Source organism: Chiloscyllium plagiosum, chromosome 9, assembly GCF_004010195.1.
Source record: "Chiloscyllium plagiosum isolate BGI_BamShark_2017 chromosome 9, ASM401019v2, whole genome shotgun sequence".
Classification (NCBI taxonomy): domain Eukaryota; kingdom Metazoa; phylum Chordata; class Chondrichthyes; order Orectolobiformes; family Hemiscylliidae; genus Chiloscyllium; species Chiloscyllium plagiosum.
Genome location: NC_057718.1, coordinates 22,523,523 through 22,535,447, shown reverse-complemented (window position 1 = coordinate 22,535,447; position 11,925 = coordinate 22,523,523). Strand labels below are relative to the sequence as shown.

The 11,925-nt window shown below is 41.6% G+C and overlaps 1 protein-coding gene across 1 annotated transcript in view; it reads right to left on the bottom strand.

Moving 5' to 3' along the window:
* Positions 1-11,925, bottom strand: part of ryr2a (ryanodine receptor 2a (cardiac)) — a 749,067-nt gene that overhangs the window by 277,076 nt on the left and 460,066 nt on the right. Inside the window, exon 28 of the mRNA XM_043695572.1 lies at positions 2,002-2,210. Coding sequence (XP_043551507.1) covers positions 2,002-2,210 — 209 coding nt within the window. The remainder of the gene's footprint in view (positions 1-2,001; positions 2,211-11,925) is intronic.

Sequence of the window (11,925 nt, the reverse complement as noted above, 5' to 3'; positions counted from 1 at the left end):
GGTAGGTATAGGACAGATGTTAGGGGTAGGTTCTTTACTCAGCGAGTCGTGAGTTCATGGAATGCCCTGCCAGTAGCAGTGGTGGACTCTCCCTCATTATGGGCATTTAAGCAGGCATTGGATAGGCATATGGAGGATAGTGGGCTGTGTAGATTAGGTGGGCTTGGATCGACGCAACATCGAGGGCCGAAGGTCCTGTACTGCGCTGTATTCTTCTATGTTCTATGTTCTATGTAATTCATCATTCATGGTTAACTGAAGTTAGGCAAAGCAACAAACTCAACGTAAAACACATAACTACAGAAAGATGAGTGGCAGGTCAGGTGATTGATCACAATGTAAAGAATGGCAGAGAATAATAAGAAGGTTAATCAGGTTAATCAAGTATGAAAGTAAGGAGTGTAAAACCAGATAGCAGGTGTGTATAGCAAAAGATATTTTAAAGGGAATTTAGTGAGTGTTGGTCCTCCATAGAGTGAAAATGGACAGTTAATAGTAGACCATAAGGAAATAGCAGATCAAATGAACAAATATTTTGCTTCTGGAGTAGAGTGGTGCTGGAAAAGCACAGCAGATATTTTGCTTCTGTCCTGACTAGACAGAATACATAAAACTTCCAGTAATAGCTGTAACTCAGGAGGTAGAAGAGAGAGAGGAATTTAGTGAAACTACAATCATGAGGGAAGCAGCACTCAGCAAATTGCTGTGAGCTGACAACACTATCCTGGGATCTTAAACAAGAACCAATGAGGAAATGGATGCATTGGTGTTGATTTTTCAAAATTCCCTCAATTCATGAAAAGTCCCATCAGACTGCAGGATAGCAAATATAACCCCTCTGTTTAAGAACGGAGGTAGGCAAAAAAACAGGGAAGTATAGACCGGTTAGCATGACATCTGTCGTGGGTAAGGTGATCAAATTGATGATTAAAGCTGTGTACTCAGAAAACCTCAATGTCATCAGGAAGATGAAAAAAACATCACACAACACCAGGTGAAAGTCCAACAGGTATATTTGGAAGCATTAGCCTTCTGAGCACTGCTCCTTCAGGTGGTTGTGGAGTATAAGATCATAAGACACAGAATTTATAGCAGATGTTTACAGTGTGATGCAACTGAAATTATATATTGAAAAAGACTTGGATTCTTTGTTAAGTCTCTCATCTTTTAGAATGACTATGTTGGTTTCAGTTCTTTCATATGTAAATCCCAGAAATTTTTTTAAAGTAACATTCTCAAGTGAACTTTAACAACAGATGCCATGTCAGCTCAGATAACGCATTGAAGGTGTGAGGTGTCCTGTGTGAGGCTGTCTGTGCCCCAAGGTTTAGACTGATTCTATTTCTAAAAAAAATACATTTACAGAATTTTACATGGACTCATGCAGTTTTTGAGCAGGTGGTTGACTCATGCAGTTTTTACTGAGTGGCATAGATGCGTTGGACCGAAGGGTCTGTTTCCATGCTATACATCTCTCTGACTCTAAGACTCTATGACATAAGGAAGTCGCAGACGGATATAAAGAATTTGAGTGAGTGGGCAAAAATATGGCAAATGGAGAATAATGTGGGCTACGGGGAGAGTGCGGGTAAGTGGAATTGAAATGCCCATCAGCCATGATTAAATGGTGGAGTGGACTTGATGGGCCAAATGGCCTTACTTCCACTCCTCTCTCTTATGGTCTCATTATCTTATTGAATGGTGGCGTGGTCTTCTGTTCCTAATTCATATGTTTATATGTTAGGATCACTGAACTGCCCATATATGACAAACAACAGCCACAAAATACAAAGACATCAGATGCATGACTCAAAAGCTGAGCAGGGTGTTATCTTTCAAAAGCACATTGTTAATATTCAAACCCAGTCTGGAAGAGAAGCAATCTGTTTGAAATCTGTCATTGGGTTACTGGTGCTTGGCTCAAAATAATGACCAGCAAGTTTTCTGACAACGATATTCCCCCTTAAACTTGAGACTAAACACAGATGCTGTCTACCCTACCTCAACATGTTCGTGGTTTGCTGGTACAGGTACAAACTGAGGCAGCCTTTTGCTAAACCACATTGTGATGTCTCTGTTCATGTTCACAGCAAAGGGCTCATATCCTTCTTGCAGCCCACAAATGGTGAAGTACTTCAGGGTGCTAACATCATTGCCAAAGTTCATTCTGCCAACTTGAGAGAGCCCCAGACTACACACTGGAATGAAACCTATGGTGTGAGAGGAAGGGCAAGGGGAGGAAAAACAATGAAAGCAAAATATTATTACAGCACTTACAGCACTAATGTAAGGCACGCGTTTAATAAGTGTTGTAAGAAAAAGACAACATTGGAGATAATTTTGAATTTGGCCAATTTGAGATTTCAAATTAACTGCATAATATATGTCTCTGAATAAATATTTTCTTCCATGCCAGTGGGAAAGAAAACAACTGTACAATGTCAGGCTAAGCCAACATTTCCTATTTTAGATTATTGCCCAGAGTCAAAATCTTCCCCCTTGTGTTTGAAACAGCTCAAAACAACGTAAATATTTTTCATTACGCCATCTTCTACAATCATTTATTGAGAGTTCACATGCTGTGAACGTCCTTTGTCAATTAACTAGTTAATTACAGAAATCGTAAAACATGGGAGAACTATTGAATAGATACACGGCTGCACAGTCGTTAGCACTGTTGCCTCACAGCGTCAGGGATCCAGATTTGATTCCAGCCTCGAGTGACTGTCTGTGTGGAGTTTGCACATTCTCGCCGTGTCTGCATGGGTTTCCTCCAGGTGCTTCAGTTTCCTCCCACAGTTCAAAGACGGGCAGGTTAGGTAGATTGGCCGTGCTAAATTGCCCACAGTGTCCAGGGATGTTCAGGCCAGGTGGATTCTCCATGGGAAATGCGGGGTGATAGGGGAGGTAGGTAAGTCTAAGTGGGATACTTTTCAAAGGGTCAGTGCAGACTCGAGGGGCTGAATGGTTTCTCTCTGCACTGTTGAGATTCTATGATCCTATACTGCATAGCTGCTGCAATTACTATCTGGATGGAACTCAATACAAACTGTGAACAATTTTTATGTTTTAATTTCTTCAGACGCTTAACTGTGGGCGGCACAGTGGCACAGTGGTTTGCACTGCTGCCCCACAGCGCCAGAGACCCAGGTTCAATTCCCGCCTCAGGCAACTGTCTGTGTGGATTTTTCACATTCTCCCCGTGTCTGCGTGGGTTTCCTCCGGGTGCTCCGGTTTCCTCCCACAGTCCAAAATCTGCAGGTTAGGTGAATTGGCCATGCTAAATTGCCTGTAGTGTTAGGTGAAGGGGTACATGTAGGGGAATGGGTCTGGGTGGGTTGCTCTTCGGAGAGTCGGTGTGGACTTGTTGGGCCGAAGGGCCTGATTCCACACTGTAAGTAATCTAATCTAATCTAGTATAATTCTGTCGGTTCGAGAAAGCAGTCCCAATGCAGCATTTCCAGAACTGTTACATACTGACACCGTCTAGGCCCATGGGGCTGCAAGTTAATCGTACTCCAAGGTCAGCTAATTAGGAAAATGTCCCCAGCCCAAATTGCATCATGTACTGGTAAAACTACAAGGACTGGGTGTCCTTGACAAAGCTTCAGATTTCATTTATAAATAGTTTACAGCAAAAAGGCTCAATTTACTGACTGATGATTGGAGGCCAAAATCTTGTACTGAAAGGTTTTTACCAGTCTGTCTCATAACATCCATCACTAATGGTCATAGAGCACTTTGAGCAGAGTTGTACAGACTTACCAAGTTATTTTCTTGTAGTCCACCTTATTAACAATGGAATGACAGCCCAAGTGAACCTTACTTATCCAGGTTCTATCAACCAACAGCACTTGTAATCTACACTGTGCGACAATGCTTCCCAAACCTTTTCCACTGTGGTCCCACTTTGAGGCTTGAAAACTATCACAATTTCTCTTGGTACAGGGAAGAGGAAAAGACCAATTAGAGCAAGGGGAAGAGGGTCAATCGTTGCTGCCTTGGAGATCACAGCTCCAAATTCTTCCAAGTTTTCATCTCATTTAGAGTCATAACAACTGTTTTGGAAAGCCCCACTGTAGGGTGTTGAGCCTGTTGCATATTAACTGGTCTCATATCCACTTGTCCAGATTTTCATGTGGCTTATTGGGCAGTGTGAGGTCCTATTTGCTTGCCTGCAATACTTTTCGCCAAACATTTTAATTAGCCCCTGTGACTCATTGAGTCAGTGCATATGAGAATTTGTTGAGTAGGTAATTAAAATATGGAAGAAAATAAAGCCCTTATGTGGATGGATTGTAAAAGCATTTCATTAGTTTAACCATGAGCAGCTCAAGCTCTAAAATGACACAAGAGCTCCACTTCAAACAAATCATATCTTTGCACAGGAATGCATTTTGTTCGATCAGTGAGACAAGTGTTTCAGTTTGCACATAGGAGATTGTAGCTTTACATATCAAAGGTTTCTGAAACAAAGATTTCTGTGGCTCCTAGTAACTGATCAATGTTAAGAAAAAACAACTACAATTGCACCTCATGAAGCCATCAAGACCATCATACAGTACACATATCTACCAGAGGATACCAAAAGGACACCAAGTACATCCCTCCTACACAACAGGATGTTCAGCATTAAGAGATTTCCTTCTTAAATCTGAATTTGACATTTGTGACTCCAACTCCAATTCTAAACCAGCTCCTTAACAACGGCTACATCACAAGCAAGCTAATTATACAAGACAACAAATAGTACATTTAGGTTTTACAGACATTAAGTTCATGACTGAGCATCCAAGATGGCAAGGTGGATGCACACACACATATCTCAGACCATTTGTGTGCCACCCACCATGTGATAAATTCAGAAAAAGAGACTGGGATCCACAGAGGACACAGGAGTTAGACCATTGTTTGATTCAAATAAGGAACCGCTCTCCAACTTTCCACAATTACACCAGGTCGAGTGAGTTCAGGAAAATATAGCCCATGTGTGGCCAAATTTGCAATCTCTGAAAGGGAAGCCAAAGATCACCAAATATAAGTTCATTTAAAAGATACATAGATTAAACTGAAACCAAGAGAAGTGCTCCATTTCCAGCTTCCCGGTACACTCTGCACCAGCAGCATCCCTACAGTCTCTGCCCTGATAATTGCGGTCCCTCCAGTCCACACTATGTCTAAAGAAGAAGATACATTTGCCTCAGAGGAAACATCAGCAAGGTTGTCTCCTGCACCTTCCTTCAGCCCAGATACTGACTCGATGGGTACTAGAGCCAGGTAAGGGTCAGGGTGAGCACATCATAGGCAATGCCTCCTCAAACAATCAGAGGAAGAAATGTCCCAGGACTCTGGCATTGAAAGGACTGCCAATGACCAGGTGCCGGTTCACTCCAGGCAGGAGACAACCCCGTGATTTCAAACACGAAAACTTTATAAAGATACACAAACAGGCACAGAAGCAACAGGCAATTTGGCATTCTTGTATTTCTCTTGATGAGTGCAAGATGACACGTCTCTCTTTTCAGCAATGTTCAAGTGTGATCAGATCAATCATTTTCAAAAGTGCCTTATGAACAGGGAGCAGAAAGGGATTGGTGAACAGGTGATGAGATTAGGAGCCACACAGCAAACTGGAGTCAAGGTTGGAAGAATCCACTACAACATCATATTGGCTCTGGAATGGACTTGTCTGGCTGCCTCCATGGATGGGTTGTTCAGTGAACTTTAGGTCCAGATAATGAAGAATGATACAGCTGATCACAGATTGGGCAAGTGGGGAGGGGGGCAGTCAGGCAGATTTCCTGTTGTGCTCAGTCTCGTCAAAACAAGCTTCTTGAAGCATTGTGTCACACAATGAAACAAAAATAATAAAAGTGAAGAGAATCAACAACAGAAAAGAAGGGAGGAAGTGAAGACAAAGCCAAAAGAAACAATTTTCAATTTCTACTTCTGCATTCTGGATGTGTTGGAAAATATTGGAAAAATCAGCCTGCAATCTAAGTAGATTTGTTGCAACAATACTAATGTAAATGTTCACACATGGCATGCAATGTACAAATAAATTATTGGTCCTGAATCAAGAAGCAGTGAATGTTTGAACAGACAGAAGAACTAGAGAGTTTTACAACACAAAAATCTAATCATGGGCTTACAAACCTCCTCTCAGCTTATTTCATCTTACCTAACCAACATATCATTTTTTACAATGCTATTATCACAAACAGAACTGAAGCCACTAGGGATTGTAAGCAATGAATTTTCTCACAGTGCCCTACTCACCCTAGCCATTATTGATATGCTTCACGACTCCAAGTGCTGAAAATCAATCAGAGTATTTCTTGTCTTAATTGATATTTTGCAGGTGTAGGTCAACAATTCATCCATGTTCACATCCTGTTCATTCAAAGCTTTGGCAGGACATAAAATTATACTTTGCACTTGAATTATTCAAAGCTTTCTACACTCGACAATGTCAACTTGTCATTTACTACTAAAAATTCACTCTAGCCCTTACTGAACACACACAATACACTGTCGGTAGCAATACATTCATTAAGATGAACTGATCTCCTTTGATTTTGCTCGCTCAGGAAAGATATTTATGTCTTTCCCTTAGAGCGCGCCACTGATAACTTGAATTTCCACATGAACCTAATGCAATCTGCACAATGAAGATTCTAGCAGCCTTGAGGAAGGATTCCCTCCTGGCATGGCTTGCTTCAGCACAGGCTAATACAGGGAAAAACATAAGGGGGTTGTGGGCATTACTCACAGTCACTGGACCACAAACACTGGATAGAGTCGAGCTGCTGCAGTAAAAAGGCATTGGAAAATCACATCTGCACAAGGCAAAATTAATTCTGCAAGGTTAAAAACTTAAACATATTTTTATAATGATTTTAATTTGCATCATATAAACATTGCTTGAGAACACAGAACAGGAATGTTATTGAAAAGAGAGATAAGTTGTCAAAACGTTAACACAATAATTCCAAATTCCATAAGATGATTTGAAGTTTAGCATTCTTGCATTTCTTTTCTTGAGTGCAAGGTGACATATCTCTCTTTTCAATAACACTCAAGTTTGATCAGATCAATCATTTTCGAAAGTGCCTCATGAACAGAGAGCAGAAAGGGGTTGATGAACAAGTGATAAGATTAGGAGGAAACCAGGTAACCAATGAAAACCTGAGAAGATGCAGTGAACAAAAAACACAGGCAGGGGAGAAAATAGGGAACAAGATGCACCAGGACACAATCAGCAGGGGATAAAGGGAAAGATGTGGGGAGGTGGATGGGGGAAATAAAGGAGTTAGTAGAGTATACAGAAAGGACAGGAAGGTAAAGGGGGTCAGGGATCAGAGAGCACCAGTAGACAGGGTGCAAGCAGGGAGCATAACTGGGCCAAGGCATGTGCAGTGAACATTTGGATATGGGGGCTGGTAAAAAAGGACTAACAGAATACAGTGTAATGCAAAGATGCCAGGAGGCATTGGGTGACCGGGGGTAAGGCAGCAGATGATTCAGAAAACATATGCAAACTGGGAGAAATGGAGCAGAGTACAAGGTGAATCACAGAAAATAAGATGCATTGTAAGTGGTTGAGTCTCAAACTTTGTGAGTGAAGGTGCAATGGTTCAGGGAGACAGTTCAACACCACCTTCTGAAGGGCTATTAACGACAGGCAATAAATGCTGGCTCAGCCAGCAATACCAATGTTAAAAAAGGTAAGTGTGAAGCAGTGGTTCATTAATTATCAATGGTACAGTATCCAGAAAATGGATTAAACATCCAAAGGTATAGGGAATTGTTTGGCATTGTTACAGGGTTGTGAGAAGAGAGCCCCATGAGAGATCCTCAAACTAACCCCAATACCTGGCTCTCTCCACATTGCCAGTGTCTCAATTCAAACTATCCCCATTCCATAATTCTCTGCATAACCCTTGAAAAATTCTAATGAGGTGGTCAGGTATGATTTCCCTTTCATAGAGCCATGTTGATTCTGCTTGATGACATTATGTATTTCTGAAGGGTCTGCAATTGTAACCTTTATGAGAGACTCTAACTTCTTCCCAATGACAGATGTTAGGCTAACTGGCCTATAGCTATGCCAGTTATAGCCAACAGCTGCCTATGTCCCACTACTGAGACAGCAGAGCAAAATTCAAATGTTCTTCAGTCTGTTGAGCTCCCTGGTGATGCTGAGCTCGATTCCACAACCTGATGTGAATGAGGCCCAAGGACCAATATCAACTCAGGGATCAATTGACACAACAAAGTTTCCAGGTCTTTGCACAAGGAGTTTTGGTGACTGATAGAAGTGACATATAAATAATTTAAAAGAAAAAGAACAGAACTCGACTTCAAGAAAAGACACTTAGCTAGTAATTCAAATGAAGAAGACAAACCAAAGCCACAATGATGATATAAATTATGGCCATGATGTGTTCAGCACACACGACAAACCCAAGAAAGTGTCCTAACAATGTAATTATCATCACATAGTCAGGTCACATAGTCAGGTCAGCAAAGTCTAGAAGGTCACACAAAATTAGATGACAAGCCACAACAGAACTTGGAATTTGGACAAGTCTTGTTTCTACAACAATGCCACTGTGGGAACTCTGCTGGTTTGGCAGGAATTTGACACCAGAAATACACAAGAAATAATCAGAGTTTGTGACCATTAGAAAATATCTCAAAAGGACAATATTTGCTTTGGTGCTGCAAATGTATGTGCTTCAGCTTTCCAAATAGGCTGAATGGTCTATTGCTGCAATTTATCACTTACCCTATTCTGTTCAGTACATTTATTTATGCAGAATTACTCAGCAGGAGATAAATTATTAATGTGGCATTTCATAGGAAACCAGCCTTCGATTATAGTGCTCCAATGTAATCATCTATGTTTCACAACAAAGTATTTTTCTTTCTGTTTTCTTAATGGCACTGATTGGACAATAAGATGTGAGTGTGTACTGGCTATATATTTTGTGGAGGATCCTGGCAACCATTGCTGGTGAAGCATCAGCAAGAGGAGAGGCACTGCCCATCAACATTCCCCTTTCTCAACCACCACCTTCTATCCCTATCACTCCAGTGCCTCACCGCCTCTCCTGCACACACACATACTCACACACACACCCTATGCTCACTTTGAGAGCACTCCAGCCATCAATGCAGTTCTAATGCTATGTAAAATGCTGAAAATCTAAAAGTGATCCTATTGGAAACACAGAGCAGATCAATAAGTGCGTGAAACAAGAGAAGAGACAGCTTAACATTTCTGACACTGGAACTGGAAACTGGAAAATTTAGCAAGTAAGGCCGGGGTTAATTATTTCTGTCGCAAAGTTGAATTATTTTGAGAGTCTATAAATAACCTTAATTAAAAGATCAAAGAAAGTAAAAATCAGTGTATAACATTAAAGCTAATGTATGAGTCAGCTCAATGGGTTTACGAATAGATATTAAAGGATTTTAAAGGAAAGCTTTTAAAGGTTCAAGAACATCTCTGCAGGAGTTCCTCAGGGTAGTGTTCCAGACCCAACCATTTTCAGCTGATTCATCAATGACCTTCCCTCCATCATAAGGTCAGAAGTGGGGATGTTTGCCGATGATTGCACAATATTCAGCACCATTCACAACGCATCACAAACTGAAGCAGTGCATGATCAAATGCAACAAATCTGGACTATATCCAAGCTTGGGCTGACAAATAGCAAGTAACATTCGCACCACAGAAATGCCAGGCAATGACTTCTCCAATAAGACACAATCTAACCACCACTGCTTGACCATCACTGAATTTCCCCACTAACTTGAGATTATCATGACCTAAAAACCCAACTGGACTCACTGCATAAACAAAGTGGGAAGTGCTAGGTGTGGGGAGGATATGAAATCATGTTGGATATTGAGGGTTAGCATTTCACCAGCGACAGGGAAGGTGGTTGATGGCCCTCCCATCCTTAGGTCAACTCCCAGTTGCTCCGTTTTTTTAACCAGTGACTATTCAACACTTTTTCACCTGGAGTGACCCACCAGTTGTATCCTGGCAAACTCACTGCCAGGAAGTGGGAGCTCTAGGCCAAGCCACAAACACCATGTCCCACAAGTGAATAAGAAAAAGGTATGAAGAGCCATGGGCCATGAAAGGGTTGTTCCTGATGCTCTCACAACTGACTCACCCACATGGCCTGCCTGACTGACACTGGTAAGCCCGACCTGAAATGCCTTAATTCTCAGCCTCATTCTTCACACTTGGTCCTGGCCTGCTGCAGTCCCATCAGTGGCCACCACCCCTGGAGGCACTGTTGAGGGTGATGAGTTGCCAGCCCTCTGATGGGCAACTCTTGGGGCCAGATCTCATCCCTTCAAAGGGTGGAAACCCCAACTTATAGCAGTTAATCTTCTGAGAAGCATCATAAGAAGGTGAGGACAGGTCGAGGTAGAGTTGCTCCAACTTTCTGAACAGGTGCACTGCTGCCTCGTGAAATCCTGACTGCTTTATCCAAACTGGAAAGAGGTAGCCTGTGAAAAACTGCCTGTGTAGTCTTTTCTTTGTGATAGCAATTTCATTTTATTTCCTTCCAAATAAGCAGACAAGATTTCAAATGGCTCTAAGGTGTGGTGCTGATTTTGTTTTCTCAATCCCTTTTATGATGTCAAGTCAAGGTTTCAAATCTTTGGACTAGAGAACTGAACAGCCAAAATACATTTATTTAATAAAAACCTAAACCACCAAATGTACCAGAGAATGCCAAGAAGACAGGTTTCAGATTAAATAAAAACAAAGTCATTCAACAGTCTGGCAAACTGAATAATTAAGAAGACACAGTGCAATTGTACTCTGCTCTCAGGTGTTGAAAACCTAACTGGATTTAAATAGGATTGAATTCCTCCTGTTGAGTCTGTGAGAAAACCGACATTCATTACGAAGTTTCTTTTGAAAACAGCAGCTCTGTGCTTGGCCAGAAAGGAAAATTCATCCATCAAAATGTTCAGCAATCTCTGTCTGAACTGAACATGATGTAATGTGTGAATTCATTCTGCACTGTGTGATTACAACATTGGCTAATGCATTATTAATCTTGTTAGACTTTGAGAACTGTCGGGTGCATTTAAAAACCAAATCTCATACAAGTTAATTTCTTGGAGCCTGTTATTACATCTCATTTTGTCGGATGCAGCAGATTTCATGCCTACACTGTCTCTCATCCTCTACAGGCCATCCGCTGTGTTGGCAAATGAAGGACACATTGTGAATGTAAAACAATGGATGCTACGAGTAGCATTCTCAACACTACACTCAGACTGCAAAATGTTCTCAACTCAAATATTTTTCACTGGATACATTTTCTGATTGATGAAGAAATAACTATGCTTTAGAAAAACTCCATTGAGACCTCACTGAGTAATAAAATGGTTGATTTTAAACCTGCCGGTACAGGAGCAACAGCAGGAGCATGAAGAGTGCCAAGTTGTATGCCATTGTATCCCCCATCACAAAGGACTCAAAGCCCTCCCCTTCTTCCTTTCCCGCCGTACTAACCAGTACCCTTCCACTGACACCCTCCTTCGACTGACTGAACTGGTCCTCACCCTGAACAACTTCTCTTTCCAATCCTCCCACTTCCTCCAAACCAAAGGAGTAGCCATGGGCACCCACATGGGCCCCAGCTATGCCTGCCTCTTCGTAGGATATGTGGGACAGTCCATCTTCCGCAGCTACACTGGCAACACCCCCCACCTTTTCCTCTGCTACATCGATGACTAATATAGAGAACAGCAGTCCCCGTGTATAATATAGAGAACAGCAGTTCCCATGTCTAATATAGAGAACAGCAGTCCCTGTGTATAATACAGAAAACAGGAGTTCCTGTGTTTAATATAGAGAACAGCAGTCCCTGAGTATAATATAGA